The sequence below is a fragment of the Tiliqua scincoides genome, chromosome 3 (assembly GCF_035046505.1).
Source record: "Tiliqua scincoides isolate rTilSci1 chromosome 3, rTilSci1.hap2, whole genome shotgun sequence".
NCBI classification, from domain to species: Eukaryota; Metazoa; Chordata; class Lepidosauria; order Squamata; family Scincidae; genus Tiliqua; species Tiliqua scincoides.
In genome coordinates this window covers 216859244-216880735 of record NC_089823.1, presented here as the reverse complement: position 1 = coordinate 216880735, position 21492 = coordinate 216859244, and the positions used below count along the sequence as shown (strand labels likewise).

At 45.2% G+C, this 21492-nt stretch overlaps 1 protein-coding gene across 2 annotated transcripts in view; it reads right to left on the bottom strand.

The window, feature by feature from the left end:
• The window catches only part of GMPS (guanine monophosphate synthase), a 47589-nt gene extending 41907 nt beyond the window's left edge, over positions 1-5682 (bottom strand). Inside the window, exon 1 of one of the 2 annotated variants that reach the window (XM_066621905.1) lies at positions 5519-5682. In XM_066621905.1, coding sequence (XP_066478002.1) covers positions 5519-5545 — 27 coding nt within the window. In that variant the 5' untranslated portion in view covers positions 5546-5682. Of the gene's footprint in view, positions 1-4843; positions 4920-5518 lie in introns of those variants that run through there. The other variant, XM_066621904.1, reaches the window with a different exon arrangement.
• Between the last annotated feature and the right edge of the window lie 15810 nt (positions 5683-21492).

Below are 21492 nucleotides of genomic sequence, written 5' to 3'. Positions count from 1 at the left end.
CTGAGACGAGCTATTCCATATGCTCTGAGCGTGGGAGGATGGAGGCCAGAATGTGCGACCAGATCAAGAAAGTAACATCTGAATGTTGGAGTTTCTTGAAAGATAGAAATCTTCTTTCAAATTGTAAAAATCCCTACGGGGATTTAATTTGCCTGCCTATGTAAACAGCCTTGAATAAAGTCTAAGGAGAAATCTGAGGACCAGGAAAGGCGGTATAGAAATACCTGTATAAAATAAATAAATAAATAAATAAATAAATAAATAAATAAATAAAATGAGACAAAATCAATGGCAGATAAAAGGAAAAAGGAAATAAGGCCCCAATCAAGAAAATCACTGGTATCTTCTCAAATGTAGAAGATTCTCATCTCTCCTCCCTCCCCCACCAACATAGTCCTCCTTGGGACCTAGTGTAGATCAATGATAAACTGAGCTTCCCTAACTCTAGGGGGCATGTAGAAGAAAAAAGGGGGAAGCAACCAGGAGGAAATTGTACAGTACTAGTAAACATCCATTGGAAGGCTGAAAATTATGAAGCAAGGAAAATACCTTTTCCCTGCATAGCATGAATGTGTAAGTCAGTGAGCATGCAAGGGTTTGGAAGAGGTACCTCATTAATCTCTTTTTCTGCCAAGATGCACTCAAACTTCCAGCATTATTAAAGGCATTTGGATGGCAGCAGAGAAGCATCACAATGTTTTATGCTATGTGAATATTTCAAAGAGAAAAGAAAATATAAGGCTGCATTTCTATGTACAGTTGGGCACACAAGCGCATTGAAATCAATGGGCTCAGGTGCACCTAAATTGCGCAGCAAGTATCTTTAGGACAAAACAAGATATGCAAAATGCATAATGTGGCCAGATGGTTTTGGTTTGTTTTTTAAAACAGCCAGAAAGGTGTGAAAGGATACACCAAACTTTCAATCTTCATCCCACTATGGTTCCACTCCCAATAATGTCCCTTGGTTCCATTTTAGAGGGGAAAAATATTCATTAAAACCAATAGATGCTTTTTTAAAAAGCACACAGCGGTGCACAGACTACTCTGACACACTTCCACTCTTTTTTACCCCCAGTTATTTTAAAAACACTAACAAACCACTCACCAAACCATCAGGCCATGTGGCAAATTTTACTTAACATCTACTCTGACCTAGCTGAATGGGTTTGCATGAGACAGGACCAGCCAGCTCTCCTGAAATAACTGCTTCCACAAAAAATGAAGCCTCCCCATCATATACTGAAAATACACAATTTGAAAATGTGAGACATAAGTAGGTATCCTATGTAGATACAGATGAATGCCTAAAGAATAGAGAGCAAATAAAAGCTCCTCTCTCATTTTCCATACCTAATTTGTTCCTGAAAACAGTCCTTATAGAGAAAAGCCAGATAACTAGTAGAATTAGGGCGCAATCCTAACCCCTTATGTCAGTGCTTTCCAGCACTGGCATAGCAGTGCCAATGGGATGTGTTGCATCCTGCAGTTGGGTGTCACTCACGGAAGCCTCCTCAAAGCAAGGGAATGTTTGTTCCCTTACCTCAGAGCTGCACTGCCCTTATGTCAGTGCTGGAAAGCACTGACATAAGGGGTTAGGATTGCTCCCTTAGTACATTAATTTAAATGGGAAAAATTCTAACTCATCCCAAAGCCATTCCAAGTTCACCCAAAAATCTGCTTAAATGCCCAGTGCCATAAAGAAAAAGTTGTGTGGGATGATAAAACAAAATAAATAGCAACTAACAACACACAGTATCTTTCAAGTGTTATTCACTTGTATTAATAAAGTAATGGTACTAGGAGGAGGAGGACAAAGCTGGAAACCGTGGTGACAAGAGACTGCTGAATGCTAAGGACACAGCACAAAAACAGATAAAAGGTGCATGCACATGCCCAGAAAGCCAGTACAAAACTGCATGGGGCATGGTACTCATCAGGCAGTGTATCTCACTCAGCCATTTCCAGATCCATGTAACCAAAAATGTACAGATAAAGAAATATGGTCTTAATATTTGCAAGTGAAAAGTCGTATAGCGAACATATGTATAGCGGGGGAAGAGGGTAGTTGACATTGGAAAGGCATCTTTGAGGCAATTATTTGTGAAGGAATAAGAAAGCAAAGCTGAATTATGCATTGAGTTCCCAGTAGCAATTGTACATTTGACCACAGTTAGTGCTCTTCGCAGGCAGTATTACTCATTTAGTGGAAAGCTAGACAACCACAAGGTCTATTTTCCCTCCCAACTCTGACAAAACAAGCATTTAGATCAGAACTGGTGCCAGTGAAGAAGGCAAAAGTAGCAGGGACACCTCAGAGGAGGCAGCATCTGGGTCAAGTATTTTCTCCATACGACTTATATAACAAAGATGAATTTGATACATTTTCCTCCACCAGCCCAACTGTTCTTGCACACAAACAGTTCTTGTCACCCTTATATTTTCATATTCCCTTTGAAATTTAGACATCAGTGAATAGAGAGGCCAGGGAAACAAAAGAAAAAACTCACAGTAATCCCCCAACCTTTATGAAGCACTAAGGAAAAGATCAGTGTAGTTTCAGAAGTACAATGCTTCTTTTTGATCTTGCTCCCAACAATTAGTTTATTTTAAGAATTTATATCCTGACTTAGCCCTTGGCCAAAGCAAATATCCAGGGTGACTTACAAAATGTTCCTAAAGCCATAACCATGTTAGGAGTCTGCAAGAATCAATTTGGTAACTACAACCAGGAGTGTAACAATAAATAGCATCTTGGGCAGGGGTGAAGCAAATAATATACAATACACAGGAGGCCCAACTCTAAACAAGCAGAATGAAATAAAAAAATGTTTTTAGCCCTTGCTGAAAAGCTGTCAAAGAAGGGATAGTCCTTAAATACCCCAGATGGGAGTACCATAACTGTGCTGCTACTAAAGAGAAGGCTAACCCTCATGCTGCCAACCTACTAAGCCTAGTTAGAGATTTGTTGGAAAGCCCCCTTAGGTGACCCAAGAGGGCAGACCAGAATATACTGGTGGAGGCAGTAGCTCAGATAACCTGTCATCAGACCAAAAGGACTTTAAAGGTTAATACCAGCACCTTGAGTCCAGAAATGAATGGGCAGCCAATTCAGCCGCAGGAGAAGTGGTTCAATAGAATCAAATTGACCAGTGTGGTCAGGTTCAATCAACTATGTTGCAGTGGGAACACCAGTTAAAACTAGGTAAACACACCCCTGGTCACAGCCTCCACCTGGCTCTCTGAGTGAATTCAGAAGCACTCTCAAGCTCATGCCTGTAGTACTGTAACCCCATTTAGAACTATGGTTTGCAAGGTATTAGTCCATAAGCAGCACATATATATCCATGGTGTTAAACAATAGGTTTTTTTACCGACGTTTTAGTGCTTACTCTAAGAACTGGAAGAAGATATTCCAACAAATAGAGCTTGTTCTTCCACAGTATGTAGAGTGATCTTATGCATGCTATTCAGAAGTACATCTTGCTGGGTTCACAAAATCTTATTCCAAGTAAGTGCGCAGTCTTAGTTTAGGCTGAACAGAAATTTGCTATTTCACCCACCAGCATCTGATATGCCATCTATTAGCATATCTGTTGCAAATGAACAATGATTGTTCAAATTAAGGATGATTCCTCCACCCACTATGACAGGAATATCGCACTCCAATAACTGGTGAATTCTGAAGTTATGCAAGATACTGGGGAACAATCCCACTGCACCCATCTGAGTAGAAGAATATTAACTTTCATGCTTTTGAATTGTATCTAACTTTGCCAACACACACACTTTGCCAACACACACTGAACTTTGAAATTCTGAGAACTATAATATCTGGAAGTCAGATACGTATAACACACTGAATAGATGTGTACTTCTAAACCAGTAATTTCCAACATTTTATATCTCATTGCACACTGAAAAGGCACTCACATTGTCAGGGCACACCCATCAGTTTTTTGACCATTGATAAGGTACACCATGATGGGGGCTCACATCCCTCAACAGCCCCACTAATAAATGATCCTCTCCCAAACTCCCACAGCACACCTGAGGACCAACTGAAGCACATTAATGTGCCAAGGCACACTGGTTGAAAATAGTTGTTCTAAACATAAAGCTCTATGTTCCTTGTCATTGATTGGGGAGAGAAGAGGAAGTTTCCTTACTACCCAAATTGTCCAAGGATGAACTGTGTCCTATTCATCGTGAGTCCAAGTTCAAGAAGAAGGAAGGGCAGGAGGCAAACAAGTTGTAAGGAGGCAACTTTGAAGTTTCTTGTGCTAAGCACACAACAGTCACACTTCAGCACACACCCCAATCTCAGAATTACCCACCCAGATGACAATGCACACTTTACAGACCAGCAAGCATCCAGAAGTGTGGGGAAAATGCTCTTGCCCCATCAACAAACAGAAATTGAGGGGCAGTAAGACAGCCATTTTCATCCACTGTGCCATGGCACACTGGTGTGCCATGAATGATCTGCAGGTGTGCCACAGGAGTTTGGGGGAGGGTCATTTATTAGTAGGGTTATTGGGTGATGTGAGCCCCCCACCAACAGCATGGTGTCAATTGTCAAAAAAACTGATGGTGTGCCTTGACAATTTTTGTACCTTGTCAGTGTGCCATGAAACAAAAAAAAACTGAAAACCACTGCACTAAGAACTCATAAGCACTCACAGTGATCTGGAGTGGGCAGCCCAGAACTTGATTAGGAGGGTGGTGGGACCCCTAAAACATTTCCTGGAGGAATTGGCTGTGCTGCTAAGGAGACAACTGAGCTGCAAATCCTAGCCACACTTTCCTGGGAGTAAGCTCCACTGACTAGAATGGCACTTACTTCTGAGTAGTCGGGCATAGTCTTGGGCTCTAAACCTCCACGAGCATCCGGCTTTTCCATGCCCATCAGCACTTCTCCGAGGAGAGAGAGGACACCAGTTCTGTCTCGCCCCCTCCTGAACTCCAACCCCCTACGTTGGGAGCAGCTTCTCTCCTCCTACCATCCTCATGGGGTGGGAGAGGGCCCCACCACCCAAGGGCCGCCTTGCTGTCCAGAGCAAGCGGGAACAGCAACCCATGTGGGGCAGAAGGGGAAGGATTACCAGGGGGCAGAGTCCGGGGCCGGGCGCTGGTGTGCCCAGGCAAGGGGAGGCGAGTGCCAAGTCACCCTTTCTTCCTGCCTTGCCTCACGTGCCCGGCATGGAGCCTCCGCGCCACTGCCGCCTCCTCCTCCTCTCAGGGAGGAAGAAGAGAGCGAGGGGGGGCCGGGGGTGGCGCGGGTGCCTCGGCCGCTGCCCCTGCGGGCGAAGCCCAGCGAGAGCAGCCTGGGAGGGAGGCGGAGGGCAGCAGGCACCGCTCTCTCCTCCGGGCGCCTCCAGCGCGCGCGCCACACAAAGCCCCTCGGAGGAAGCGGGCGGGCCGGGGAGGGGGGAGCCGCAGGCGCGGCTCGCCGGGGGTCTGCCGCTTCCCCGCCGCCCCCCTGCGCTCCCTCGCCCCCCGTCCCTCCTGCACTGACCTTGGCGTCTCCGTTGCACAGAGCCATAGAGGCAGCGCGCGGGGATGGCGAGGGCGCACGAGCCGCTGGCGAGCTTTGCGCACGGAGCGGGAGGGGGGCGCCGCGGAAGCACCCGGAGCGAGGCGCGAGGCAGGAAGGGAAGCCAGGCGGCGGCGGCTACTGCTGCTGCTCTGCCTCCGCCTCCTCTCCACCTCCACCGCCGAGATGAGCTAATCCGCCCCGCCAGGACGCGCCGCCCGCGAGGAGGAGCCCGCTGCCAGCAGCCCGCCTTCTTCGGGCTTGGAGAGGGGCAGGAAGCCTGGCTGATGACGGAGCCCGCCTACCCGCGGCCGGCGGAGGCGCCAAGAGGCCGCCCGAGGGGTGGGAAGGAGAGAAAGGAAGCCAATTAAGAATCAATGGCCGTCAGAAGCGGTGGCGTAGCTGGAGGGGGCGCAGCACCCACGCGCGGCGGGCCAGCGACCCCTCCCTTCGGAGCCATTCCGGGGGGGGGGCAAAACGGAGCTCTAAGCGCGCGGTGCAGGGGAGGCGAGCACCGGAGGGAGGCACCAGAAAGTTAAGAAACAGGCTGCTCTTCTCTCCTCCCGCCTCAGCGCCGGCAGGGGGAGGACTGGAAGCGAGCTGCCCCCGGTGGCTTCCCCGCACTTGGCATGACAGGGGAGGGAAGGGAAGCCCACGGGGCTGGGCGCAAAGTCCAACCACGCACAGCCGCCCTCCGCGCGGAGAGTTTGGGAAGCGAGGGGGCCTCTTCGTGCTTCCGTGACACACTTCACCTCTCTCTCTCTCACACACACACACGTGGGCTTCAACTTCTGAGTAGAAATGCATAGGATAGGGCTCTAAGGCTGCCATCTACCCACACACTTACCTGGGAGTCAGCCCCATTGACTCTAATAGGACTCACTTCTGAGTAGAAACGCATAGGACTGGACTCTCAGGCTGCCATCCTAGCCCACACTTACCTGGGAATAAGCCCCATTGACTCTAATGGGACTAACCTCTGAATAGAAATGCATAGGATAAGGCTCTCAGGCTGCCATCCTAGCCACACTTACCTGGGAGTCAGCCCCATTGACTCTAATGGAACTAACTTCTGAGTAGAAGTGCATAGGATAGGGCTCTAAGGCTGCCATCTACCCACACGCTTACCTGGGAGTAAGCCCCATTGACTCTAATGGGACTTCTGAGTAGGCATGCATAGGACTGGACTCTCAGGCTGCATCCTAGCCACACTTACCTGGGAATAAGCCCCATTGACTCTAATGGAACTTACTTTTGAGTAGGCATGCATAGAACTGGCCTGACACATACACACTTGTTTTGTCTCATCTCTCCCCCCTGAGACAAATGTGATATGTATCCTGAAATGGCACAACAATTCCCTCTGGAAGTTTTAGGGGCTGGGGGGGAGATTTCCTTGAAGACCCCTAATTTGGGGTGGAAAGGCGAGGAGCGTTGTTACAATAACATGTTTAAGAAAAAGCAGCTTTATAATGCAATCCTAGGCACATCTACTCAGAAGTAAGTCCAGTGGAGCCGACTTGCAGGTGTGTGCATCTTGGGGTATGCTAGTTTAAAACCCATTTTTGTTTGGCCCACAGGTGTACACATTAATCCCTGTTGCGTATATGCAACGCTGGGCAGAAAGGACTTGCCTTAAGGGAGGATGCAACAGGGATCAAATGTGTACACTTATGGGCTGGGCAGAAGTGGGTTTAAACAGCTGGTTTTGGAGCCCAATCTCTAGCCATGTCTACTCAGAAGTAAGTTCCATTATAGTCAGTGAGGCTTACTCCCAGGTAAGGGTGGATAGAATTGCAGCCTTGGTTTTCTTGCCTTGTACTGAACGACGCCCACTTGCCCTGCCAAGAATCTTGTGTGTGTGTAGGGTGGAGTCTGTAGGGACTTGAGATAACAAAGGAGGCATCTTATCATATCCCTTTAACATTCAGTTAAACCGACCACCCTGCATTCTGTGTTTGTTCTGCCTTCTTCCCACCTCTGCTCTCCAATATCAAAGGTTCACACTCCAGCCCTAAATAAGTACTTCACCTCTGATGCCATCAGCTGGAATAGGTACAAGGACACCATCTCACCAAGAGACTAGCATGGGGCGGCACACTTGCACAGCACTAGTACACTACTACTAGCATAGGTAGGTCTACAAGACCAATTACCAGTACAAGAGAATGAAGGAGCACAGTAGTTCTGAAGTGACACAATGGACTGCACCACTTTCAGGACACTGGTGGAAGATGCCATTTCTGAGTGCTCTACTTCTGTTTTAAATCACACTCACACCACACCTACACACCAAAAACACACCACATGCATCCAAACCTCTTCAACCCACAAAACTAATACAGCAGGGAACAAGCTGGTCCTAGAACCCCTTTCCTTGGGATGCAGGGATTTTTTTACATGGAGGGCACATTTAAAAACATACACCCTCCCCCCAGCACCTGCACTCTAAACCAGTTCTATTTTTTCCTTGTGCTACATATTGTAGGTTGTAGCCACACTTGCTTTCATAAATGTGTGACATCCCAATCCTATTCTCCCCCCCATACAGCACTGCCAAAATGTCTACTGCATTGGGGGGGGGAACAGTTGTGGAGGCATCCTCTGTGTAAAGGAATGTTTGTTCCCTTACCTGGGGGTAAGCCTCTGCAGCACAGAGGAGTCTACACAGGCCTGCAAATTCACTGGTCCACGTGGACCTGTGCTGCAGGATCAGGACTGGGAAGAGGGCTAGAATTGGGCTGCTGCCACCAAACCTGCCCTCTTCCCAGACTCTCCCTGTTCTGCCTTCCCCTTGTCCCCATTACCTCCCCATTCTGCCCTCCCCCACCCCATCACTACCTCATTCTGCCCTCCCTCTACTCTGCCTCCCCCACCAACTTACATGCTTCAATGGCTCCTGGGGAATCTGCCAGCTTGTGTGCCTGCTATTTTTACAACTGCCATAAAAATTATGAGTCTTTTTTATGACTGCGGTAAGGTAGTTAATGCTGGCAGAACACTCATTCTGCCAGCAGGGCCACCCGATAGGATTGGACTGAAGTCTACCAACAGCTGCAAGCCATTGTATGAAATGTTAAGATTCAGAGGCAGTATGCAGACAATTGCTGGGGAGCAATGGCAGGAGAGAGTGTCTCCATACCCTGTTTGTGGCTTGCTGGAAGCAGCCAGCTGGCTAGCAGAAGCAGAAAACCTGAACTAGATGGACCTCTGGTACCAGCCAGCAGAGGTCTTATGTGAAGTAGGGCTATTCACTTCCTGTGGCAGAGAATTACAAGCTGAGTCATGGAAGGGAGGCCAACAGCCTGATCCTAACTAGGGCTATACAGCCCTTTATTACACCAGGACCCTGTTCTACTTTTGTAAAATGGATTCTGGTGGTATGCACTGTGTGCCACCAATGGCTATTTTGAGAGCATCGCCACAAATGGCAGCAGCGCTGAAAGTCCACTTCCACAATCTTTTGCAGGGCAAGTAAGCCAGTGGCAGGGAGTAGGTGCAATGGGCAGGAAGAAACAGGAGTGTCTGGGAGGGGGGACAGAATAGGGCAGATACCAGTGGAAGTGACTTGCACCAGTATCCTCATCCTCTTCTCCCCCCCCCCCACTTCCCTCTCCCTTACTTCTGATCTGGACCAGCAAAGTAGCTGGCACAGATCTGAGGTGACTCATTAGAGTAATGGACACTTACTCCTGGGCAAAGGAATGAATGTTACATTACCTGGAGGAGACCTCCATGGCTTTCACCCCTTTGAAAGGATGCAGCATGTTCTCCATTGGTGGGACTGCATTGCTGGGAGTGCAGCTTACTTATGATTGGGCAGTAAGTTGCAATCAGTTTCCTGTTGTGAGCGAATAGTCCATGACTCGCTGCAGTACAGAAGTGTACTCAGGATGCAGGCTCTGTAGACCTGGATCTTGGTATGTTCCGTCAGCTTCTTGTTGGACCAGACTCTCTTTGTGAGTCTGGAAAATGTGGTAGCTGCGTTACCGATGCGTTTGTTTAGCTCGGTATCGAAAGAGTGTCAGAGATAGTTGAGCCAAGGTACACAAAGTCATGGACAACCTCCAGTTCATGCGCAGAGATTGTAATGCAGGGAGGTGAGTCCACATCCTGAACCATGACTTGTGTTTTCTTCAGGCTGATCGTCAGTCCAAAATCTTGGCAGGCCTTGCTAAAACGATCCATGAGCTGCTGGAGATGCGCTTTCCACGTGCGCTGCCTCTGGCGCATCCTCGGCATCACCTGGCAGGACAAAGTTCCAAACAACACAGTCCTGGAACAAGCTGGAATCTCTAGCATGTATGCACTGCTGAAACAGAGACGCCTGCGTTGGCTCGGTCATGTCCTGAGAATGGATGACGGCCGAATCCCAAAGCATCTCCTCTATGGAGAACTCGTGCAAGGAAAGCGCCCTACAGATAGACCACAGCTGCGATACAAGGACATCTGCAAGAGGGATCTGAAGGCCTTAGGAGTGGAACTCAACAAGTGGGAAACCCTGGCCTCTGAGTGGCCCGCTTGGAGGCAGGCTGTACAGCATGGCCTTTCCCAGTTTGAAGAGACACATGGCCAACAAACTGAGGCAAAGAAGGAAGGCCCATAGCCAGGGAGACAGAGCAGGGACAGACTGCACTTGCTCCCAGTGTGGAAGGGATTGTCACTCCTGAATCGGCCTTTTCAGCCACACTAGACGCTGTGCCAGAACCACCATTCAGAGCGCGATACCATAGTCTCTCAAGACTGAAGGTTGCCAACAACAACAAAGTTGCATTGGAGCAAAGGACCCAAAACTCTTGGTTATTTTTCCATTTGCAGTCAATGTGAAGACTCCATCTTGCCCAATTCTCTCTGCCTCAGTGGCAGCAGAGAAAGAAGAGCAGAGACTCAAGTTCAGCCAAGCAGAGGTGGAATCAAAATTTAGCCAGGCTAGGCTGACTCCTGAGCCCTCAGTACCCAGCAAGCAGGAGGCAATTTTGGTGGCAGCATATAGGATTTCCAAGGACTCCCAGGGTCCCCTGCAAGCTGCTGTTGGTACTGTTGTGGAGAGACAAGGCTCTCCATAGTTCCAGTAGCAGCAGCAACCACCCTTGGAAAGCTGTTCTTCCTGCTGAAGCAAGCTTGAAGAGGATCACAGCAACAACTGCAGGCTTCAAGGATCAGCTCTCCTTGAAATTCTTCACAACCTCATTTACCAAATGTATAGTATAGCCCCATCCATTTCATAGTCATGCTGGAGAATGAGTAGGTGTTTGGGCTTCTATATAAATGCCCCACTTTTTGTAGTTACTTTTTTACTAAGAAGACATGGCTTGAGGGCATGCGATGTAGCTAGCTTGCTAAAGCAAAGCAGGTCTAGGTGTGGCTACTGCTTGGAAACCACAAGTACCTTGAGCTCTGTGATGGAATAAAGGTAAGATATAAATGTGGTAAATAAGTAAATATTTCCCTAATAATTACTTCTCAGTAGTAAGACTGAAATAATGTACAGTGATATATTTGATAGATGAAAATGATTTAGTTTAATAGGGTCCTTGAATTGTAAAGTGCACAAACACCTTTGACTTCATGTTAGTTTGTTTTCTAACAAACTGCAAGTTCAAGCTTGAGTAACTTGGCAGGTGAACAAAGCTGAAGTTCATGGTTGGTTGCCCAAGGAGCCAATCAAACCTAAAATGTGACTTTGCAGAACAGCTGAACTTCTCAAAGAAAGATCAGATATTCCAGCTACAGTCCTGAAAACACTTTCAAGCTGTCTTTTAAATCTCTAGTGGACCCAGGAGGCCTCAGTATTGCTGCACTTGAGTGCTTTTAGCACTTGGGACCAAAGATCACACTAAATCATCTTGAAGCCTTTAGTGCTTTCATAAGAGCCCCATTATTTTTCTTCTTCTATAAAATTCCATGTTTGTGTGATTATTGTCCCACCAACCCACACTATGCTTGAACAAATGTTACTCTTTTGTGTGTGCTTTTGGGATAGAACAGAGATCTCCAAACCCCAGCCTGGGGGCCAGATGTGGCCCACGGCCAGCCCCTGATCCCCTGAGAGCCTCTGGCCCAGTTGACCAAACACAACCAGAGTTGTGTTTGTGGGGTGGGGGAATGGGGGTCCATTGAAGTGTGTGTGCTTTATTTCTTGGGCTGTGTTGGTACTTGGAGAAATCCTGGACATTTGAACCTATTCATTCATTCATTTCAGTCATTCATCTAAGTTCCATCTCTAATGTATTTATTTAAATTTTATATTAAATTTTTTTTCCAGCCCTCCTTACCGTGCCAGATATTTGATGTGGCCCTTTGGCCGAAAGGTTTAGAGACCCCTGGTCTAGGCCACAAGTAATGCCAGTGCTTCTCTATCCTTCCACACTGTGTTTTTACTCCTATTGAACTCCCTTTGAAAAATCAGCAAAAGTAGACAGCAAGTTCACACAAGTGCCCAATCCTAACTGGCTTGGGCCCAATTCCTAAAGTTCTCAAGATGTTGAACTGGTGCAAGCTTAGTCAAAACAAATGACACTTCTACTAATGTAGCAGCTTGAGGAGCGCTGACACCAAGCATACTTACAGCCCAAACATTTTCATGTTTATGCAGAAGATCCTCTGAGTTGATAGGGCTTATTTCCAATAAGTATACCCAGGATTACAATCTTGCTTATAAATACGTATAATTTTTATTGCAACTTTTAAGTTGCATCAATTTTTAAGAATGGCTAGGATTCTATCACAATTGTTAAAGATCCAGAAGCCCTAAAACGGAAAGGTTGGCCACCGAAGTCCTAGGGCAGTGCTATTCAAACTGACGTCGTGATGCCCCAGCCTGAGGGCCCTGGTCTCTGCCCCCTGAAGGGGTGGGGGCAGCCTAGAGTGGGGCGAAGGCAGCAGAGCAATCCCCAGGATTGAATTTACCCAAGCCTCCTGCAGCCTCCCTGGGGTGCAGGGAGCCCAGAGCAACTTCTGGCAGGGCTCCCTGCAGCAGGGAAATTGGATGCGGAGCGATCGTGCCCCACCCCCGCTGAAGTGAAGTGTGATCATTTGCAGTTAAGAGTTTCTATATGAGAACAGGATCTGATTTCTGGTCATTAGCTGCTTAATGATGTCACTTTCTACTTAATGACATCACTTTCGGCCCTCAGCTGGAGCCCTGAATGCTAACTTTGGCCCTCTGTATGAAACGAGTTTGACACCCCTGGTCTAGGTAGTCACTAAGGTAGTGACACTTGAACTTAGACGCAAAATAAAAAACAAAACCCTGCTAACTGGGTAAGAGGCACGTTTTCAAGTGGGTGCTCCTCTTTTATTTAGCAGAGGAAGAGTAACTGGCCCTCCTTACCCCAGCAGTGTCTTTTCTAGTGGCTATCTGCTGGTATTCTTTTGCATCTTTTTGGATTGTGAGCCCTTTAGGGACAGGGAACCGTTAGTCATTTGATTTTTCTCTGTAAACCACTTTGTGAACTTTTTGTTGAAAAGCGGTATGTATATAAATACTGTTAATAATAATTATAAAACTTTTTGTCTTCCTCACAACAAATTTGTCATTTTTCCAAGTGACTTGCTTGTTTCACTGTGACCTGTACGAAGTACTATTGGTTTCCATCCCCCCCCCCCAACAGAATGGCTTAGGGCCTTGTGCTACAAAAGGCAAGTGAGAATGCTAAGCAATTGGTATTGGCTCTCCCTACAGTAACTGGGTTTCCTCCAAACAGGAGTGGGGTAATGCAAGGCACTTGCCTTTTGATGTTTTCCTCCTTTGTGTGTCCTAGCTTACTGGGAAGTGCCCAGTAGTGCATGGGAACATCAGGCTTTGTGCCATGTTTCTTCCCTGTTCCCTACAAGATGGGCCACGGAAGCCTCATCAAATCACCAGAAGGTGTCAATCGAGTTGAGGAGCATCAGCAAAGCATTCCTTAATATTTTGTCTTACCCAAGACAATTCATGCTGAATGTCTTCCAAAGGGAATCACTTAAATAAAGTTGTATTTTGCATTTTCCACAAAATTCTCATACCTTGTAGAATATTTCTCCCCCTTCCTTGTATAGGCAGGCCTGTCAAATTATTATATATGCAGAAATGTATAGCGTTCCACATGAAGGGCAGCTGCACAATACAGCGATCTCATAAGCTGCATGTAGAAGCTTTCTCATACTACAAACTGGAGAGAGAGAGAGAGACTGAAAATAGAGAGATTAGCCAAAGAAAAAGGAAGAGAACAATGAGACTGGCAACTGCTTCATAGGCATTTTTAAAATAACAATACAGTATTGTGTATACTTTCAGCCTTAGCAGTAACAAAACTGAGCACCCAGTCACAACACATTTAGTAAGATAAATGAGGTGATGTTACTCAGGGTAATTTAAATGATTTCCTACTTTAAAAAAGTAAAGGCATTTATGACTTTAGCACTCTTATCATTAATCTTCATTTGATTTGCAAGTGATGGGTCAAGCATCTTCATTCACTTTCTAAGGGCTACTTCATGGGTCACTTTCCAGGAAATAAGCATCTCAAACTGTAATAGCCAGTTTGCAACATTGTCAGGTTCTGTTCCCCACATTCTCATATTGGCATTCAGCCCCATGGGGTGTATCTCTCCAAGTGCAGCATTTGTCACTGGTCATTGCTATATGCATGGTAAGTGGGGTGCATGGTTAAAGAGCGTGTTGGTGCAAAGGGGGAGCTTGCCAGCGCACTCTTATCTCCCCCCCACCATGCAATCTTCTACACAAATAAAGTAATGACAATCAACAATCTGTATACTGCTGTTCCATGTATTAATACTCTTAAAGTAGTTTACAACAAATACAAAACAACAAATGTAAACAGATTTAAATTTATTCTGTGTGCCAGACTAGACAAGATGAGAAATGTGTCACTGTATGTCTAGATTTTTGACTTTTTAAAGTAGCCATAGTGGGTCCTGAACCCAGATCACGATGGGGGTGGAAAATTAACCTGATCACCCTGTACCATTTTCCTGATATAAATCCCTCTCTGATGCTCCTATTTGTCCAGTCTGAGGTTCCTTGCCAGGCTGGGCGCGCCACCCCCCACCAGCTACACCACCGACTGGAAGCAAATTGCAGTATCCAAAGGGGTGATATTCTCAATGAAAATGGTGCATGGGGGGGGGGAAGGAACCTTCCTTTCCCTGCATGACCTGCTTCCAACCAAGATCCACCTCCTACATGGCTATTTATGAGAGCGAGAGAGAAAAAAGAGGTGGAAGCATGTCTCTAGCACAAGCATTTGCGTGCATTCATGGTGTATTCCTAAGACCAAGGCAGAAGCAGTGAAGCAGACTCATGTTTATTAGCTCTACTGAATGTTAACAATATCTAGTCGCATCTAGGGTTTCTGTGAGAAAAAACAAACAATAATGGCTGCTCCCTCATTAAAGAATTGATAGTGTTTCAACATCCACTAACTGTGGGTCAGGACCCACTAGGTGGGTTGTGAGCCAATTTCAGGTGGGTCCCCATTTGCTTCAATATTTTATCTTTAATATATTAGACTTGATGCTACCGTGGTATGAGACTGCATTTGGGGAACTGTTATACACCTGTACTTTTAACAGGCTACTATGTATATGCTTTTAACAATGGTAGTACATAGGACTTACTCCTGGGTAAGTGTAGGTAGGATTGCAACCTAGGATTGTTAAAACTCTTCCTGCTTGATGATGTCTCTTCCGGTCATGACATCACTTCCAGTGGATCCAGACAGATTCTCATTCTAAAAAGTTTGAGAACCACTGTTATAGGGACATTTATCCCTTCTTTCTTCTTCCAGAGTGAAATGATGGTTACAAACTTGACTCAGGGTTTATTTGCTTATTTTGAACTTGCACATTTGCTTATTAACATTTTTCTTTGCTTGTTAGCCTTTTGTTTCCAGGTTTTCAGGAACTCAATTTTCCTTTTATTCAGGTAATCTTCTTTGATACTCCACTCCAGTAAATACCAGGAGCATACAGTTTATTTGGAAGGAATCCCACTCTGAACCAGATCACCCTGCTTCAGAAAGAGACTTTTGACTCCTCTCACTCTTCTTTTTGTTGTCTGTCTCCAACTGCCTGGAACCTTTTCTTCTCTATAAGAATGCAGTTACAGGGAGGTTAGGCAAGGGGCAATGCAACTGATAGGTGTGAGCTGTGAGCAAGGCGCATAGCTGAACAAAAGATGTTAGCTGGTACTTCCATTTCTTTTCTAATCACTGCAATCCCTAGGAGAGAAATATGAAAAATGGGAACACAACTAGGACTTGGGTTAAATGTTTTCTCTGTCAAAAGTTCTTTCTTAGAGTGAATGCTGGCCAGGAAGCTTGGTGTGTTCTTCAATTCAATAAATTTCTTCCCATTCTATTGTTCCTAAATTATCCATTCTTCAAAGTTATCATGTAGGTCTGTTTTATTATTTGTCATTATTTTTTTTTCTGTTTCTTTTGTTCCCAGAACCCACACTCATTCTACCAATATCTAGTTCAGGGGTCTCCAAACTCTGGCCTGGGGGCCAGATGAAGCCCACAACTGGCCCTCTCAACCAAATGTGACCAAAGCTGTGCTCCAGTTGCGTCTGAAGGGTGTTCTGAGGACCATGGAGGCCATGCGCCTCCCCTCAGAATGCCTTTGAAAGGCCTAAAAACATCACTTCCTGGTTTTCCTGAAAAACCAGAAGTGACTTTTTGGGCTCTCTGAAGGCCTTAGGCTTTCTAATGTATTTAAAATTTATTTATTTTTCTGGCCTTTGACATCATGGCAGGATATCTGATGTGGCCCTCTGGCCTAAAAGTTTAGAGACCCCTGATCTAGTTCAACCCATCCATGCCAGACCATTCCCCACTTCTGTTACTCTCAGTTTTACTTTGACTTAGCATTTGAACCATAATTCTCAGAAGTATTACATTTCCTTAAAATCTCCTGCATCTATTTTTCTGAAATGTGTCAGAAAACATTCTTAGGGACAGATGTGCATATCCTGTGACTTTGGTGCAAATCAGGCACAAAACAACTGAGTTCAAACTTCATCTTGAGCCCTGCACCTGGTTTTTACCAGGGATTTTACCAAGGGGAATTTTTATGTGAATGTCATGCAAATTGGCCAGTAAAACATGCACCAGGACCAGAAGAATCATTTTAAAATTATCTACTTCAACTGTCCTTAAAATGAAAGTCAGTACCTATTGGATAAAATTTAGTTGGTTTGGTTCCTTTATAAAATGCTTTCATCCCTATAGATGTCATAGGACTTATTAAATGTAATAACTTAGGGCCCAATCCTATTTAACTTTCCAGCACCGGAGCAGTCACAATGCAGCTCCGAGGTAAGGGAACAAATGTTGCCATACCTTGAGGAGGCCTCTGTGATTGCCACCCCAACACAGGAAGCAGTGCATACCCCATGGGCACAGCAGCATCGGCACTGAAAAATTGGATAGGATTGGGCCCTTAGTCGCGTACTTAGTCTAAAAACTCTAAAATACTAAAAACCGAGTCACTAAATGCAATAACTTAGTATATAACACTGAATGCTAAGTGCTTTGGACAAAAACAGTTTTTCATATTGTGTATCTTAACCATGCAGTTCCATGTTCCATTCACTAGAGGCTGCTAGTTACCTTATTTTTGAGATGAAAATACTTCCATACTGTAATCAGAGTCGCATAAAGATTGGTGTTTGTTGTTCTTTTTTTATGTGAAAAAAATCAAAATTTGACAAAGAACATATTCTGTAATCTGACTTATTCGTCACCATTTCACTGACTAGTCAGTTAAGTTTTAAAACTTTTCATTGATGAAAAAGGTGCTCCTGATTAACTGGGCAACAGATTTTTTTAAATGACTACTTTTAATACACACATAAAATTGACAAAAGGCATTTTCTTCTCTCCCATGCAGGACAAATCCCCTTTCTACAACACACAAAGTATGCTTCTTGCTTCAAAACTGTTGTTTTATACACATGCAAACTGAACCAACTAAGGGCACAAGCCTAACCAGATCTACTCAGAAGTAAGTCCTATTTTGTTCAATGGGGCTTTCTCTCAGGAAAGTGTGGTTAGGACTGCAGCCTTAATTACTAAAATATATCATTGAGCCACAAAGATGTATTTAATAAGGTCACTAGCCTGCATTTAAGGAATGCTATAGCGGTTGATGTATAGCCAGGAGGGTGTAGTGATTTGGGAGCTGGATGTAGACCTGAAAGATCCAGGTTCAAATTCCCACTCAGCCAAATAAGAGCCAACCCAATGCACATTTATATATGAGGGAACTATTCAAAGAGTAAGGGAAGGTGTCATGGCTCAGTGATAGAGGGGGGAAAAAAACCTTGCCCTTAAGGTTTAATCCTTGGCATCTCCAGTAGTGCTGAGAAAAACAGCCCTGAAACCATGAAGAGCACAGCCAAGCACTGCAGACAATATTGACCTACATGGATCATTGACCCTGTACACGCAGAGCAGGTTCAAATGGTCGACACAGTACAATTTGCTTTTGAGGAGACATGGGTAGGATTTGGCTGCAATCTTGTACACATACTTGGGAATATACATAAGTTGAATGATATGTTTGAAGAAAAAGAAAGATGACACTGATTTAAAGAACTAAGGGTGCATGCCACAATGAATGATAACTGTACCATTAAGTTCTTCATATGAGTATCATCTTGCTCTCCAGTGGCAATTACATACACTAAGTAGAGTGATCAACAGCGGCAGCCGCTGGCTGGAGAGGACACCACCTGTCCTATCTCTGGATGAAGCACTGCTAAAGAGAGGAGCTTCATATGGGGATCAATTCTCCCAACCCCCCCCCCATCCCACCACTGCTCAAAGAGTGATGACAGGCAGTAGAAACTGCTGCTGCAATGTGGTGGATCTGGGTACAATGGTGAGCCCCTCTCGGGGTACCAAGGCTTTGACAGAAACTGTCAAACTTTTAACAAAACTGGCCCAATAATAGATCTATCCAGGCAAAAGCAGACACTTTTGCTCTGACATGGCAACCCAGCCAGCTCAGTCAGGTTACCATGTAACAGATTGAGCACATCTGCACTTTCTACTACAGTAAGTACTGGACATTTCAGTGAAACCAAACAAACATGATATGACTGTAAAACAAACAACACCAAAGTGGAGAACTTGGGGGATAAAGAGAAGATGGGCTCTTGGGTGGAAGCAGTAACCAAGTGTAAACCAAGGCTGATCAGGCTGGATTTAATATTCCTAAGGATGTAATCCTATACATACTTACTTGAGAATAAGTCCCACTGGACACAATGGAACTTACTGAGTAAACATGCAGAGCACTGCGATCAGGGGCTGTAACAGAAGAAAGCAGGCGGACAGAGGGGAGTTATACCAAGTGGCTGTTGCTGATGCACCCCTTCCTGCTTTCCCCCTTTACTGGATCAGCAGCTGGGGGGGGGGAAATCTGAGAGTTTCTATACCCTGCCACCATTCCAGACTACTGAGATCAGGCAGCGGGGAGCCATCTGGGAAAAAAATACTTTCCAGGAGAACACTGAACTCCAGGGTTCTCACTAAAAATCAAAACTGGAAGTCAAAATCATGAGAGCTCACTGTATTACCGTGAAGATCGACTAGGCAAGCAAAAGTCAAAAGATATATTAGTTTATTAAATATCCAGAAGAAAAGGGATTAAACCAAATGGGGGAAAGTGGGTAGGGGAAAGTAAAAACAGGTTGATAGAAAATGCCTGAACTTGGCTGGATGAGCAAAAAGAAAAAAAACTTCATCAAATTAGGTCCACTAATGCTCAGCAGATGAATCTGAGATGCTACTTAAGAGCAAAGCATACATACCCACATGCGCTGCCTCAGTTAAACTGCCAAAGATTGAAAGCTGACTTGGACTAAAAAAGAAAATAACGCAAAAATAAAATTCTCTGATGCATCTAACTAGGATTACAGACCCTAATAGCAGTTACTCACATTGTCCAAGTAATCCTGGTCTCTGCATTTACTAGAGAGTAATTCACTCTCTACATGAGATTTCACTGCAGATCTGGCAAAACACAAAGCATCTTTGTGCTTAAGGTGGGATAAAAATACTATAAATAAACAAATGAATAATTGCATTACTTCACAAAAAATGATTTGCATCTGCAGAACACACATGGCTGACTGACTGATCAGGGCATTTCAACAAACAGGGAAAAAATGGCCATAGGACAGCGTCCTGGCAGCTGTTGGTGGCTGAATCTACATGGGAGCTTCTGGGGAGTTAGATGCTTTCAAAAAGAAGGAAAAATAGGCGGAAGGGGCGAACAAGCAGATTCAACATAATTATGGAAAAGTACGTAAAGTCTGCAAAATGTGAACTTTTTCAATATCTTGCACTAAAGTAACTTCAGGTCAGAGAGCCAGAAACTGCCTCAAGGTGTATATCTTGCAGTTTCCACATTATCCAAAAGAACAGCTCTGCTGGAAGGCTCACTTATGCACAGTAGAGTACCTGGAAGTTCCTATTTAATTCAGAAGCGTTTGCATTCAGGCATGAGACCAGTCGTGAAGGAAACTTTCTGGGAATGATAAAAATCATAGGTGATGGATCCATTAGAGCAGTGTTTCTCAAGGTCTGTCCTCCATTGTACCACTTCACATGGTCCAAGTACCACTAGAAGGAACTGGCAATGACATCATTGCCAGTTACTTCTGGGTTGGGAGGCCAGATGCAACACAACAAACATCGGTTAAGGGTTTTGTTGAGTGTGGAAAAGTGGGCAGAACTCCATGCTTTGGAGCTCTGCCCACTGAGCTGAGCCTCCTATCACTGTTTGTTGTATTATGTTCCTGGTCTCACTGCTGGGGGCAGGTGTCCAGGTGTCCCATAAGTACCACCATACACCACCTCAAGAACCATTGGTGATACTTGTATCACTGGTTGAGAAACACTGCTTTAGAGTGTTTAGAGTGCATACCAAGACCTTTAAGGGAACACCAGAAAAAAATCTGAGTAATGACAGAAAAAGACAGTTAGCACCCCATAATGCCATTCAGGACTGGCAAGGCAAGAAGGAAGACAACTAGCTAATTTATTCTAAAAAATCATTTCATTGCTTTTTAATCCCACTACTGGGCCATTTCTTTACAGTCACAACATTTACATTTGTGATAACAGTAATTATATTAAGTACAAAGGTATAATATATGGAAATAGGGCTGCCAAGGAGTATACAAGTAAAAAAGGTTGGGAACAACCTGATTAGAGAAATCATCCAACTCTTCTTCAGGCAGTGAACGTAAGAAGAGCATATGTTCTTGCTGGATCAGGCCGAAGGCCCATGTGGTTCAGCCTCCTGTATCTCACAGTGGCCCACCAGATACCTTAGGGAGCACACGACCACAAGAGACCCGTATCCTGGTGCCACTTCCTTGCATTTGATATTCTGAGGTGGCCTACTTCTAATCAAGAGGTTGCATATACTCATCACAGTGTGTAACCTTTTAAAGAAATCTGTACAGACCCCAGATCCCTAGGCCAGATGCATAAGAAGAGCCCAGCTGGATCAGGCCAAAGGCCCATCCAGTCCAGCCTCCTGTATCTCACAGTGGCCCACCAGATGCCTCAGGGAGCACACAAGACAAGAAGAGACCTGCTTCCCAGTGCCACTTCCTTGCATCTGGCATTCTGAGGTAGCCTACTTCTAAAATCAGGAGACTGCATATACCCATCATACCCACGGGTGTATACCGTGCATATACCCACGAGTTTGCAACCCGTGATGGACTTTTCCTCTGAAAATTTGTCCAATCTCCTCTTAAAGGCATCTAGGCAAGATGCCATCACCACATCCCGTGGCAAGGAAATCAACAGACTAATTACATGCTGGGTAAAGAAATATTTTCTTTTGTCTGACCTAACTCACCCAGCACTCAATTTCAGTGGATGTCCCCTAGTTCAGCTGTTGTGTGAGAGGGAAAAGGAACACCCCTC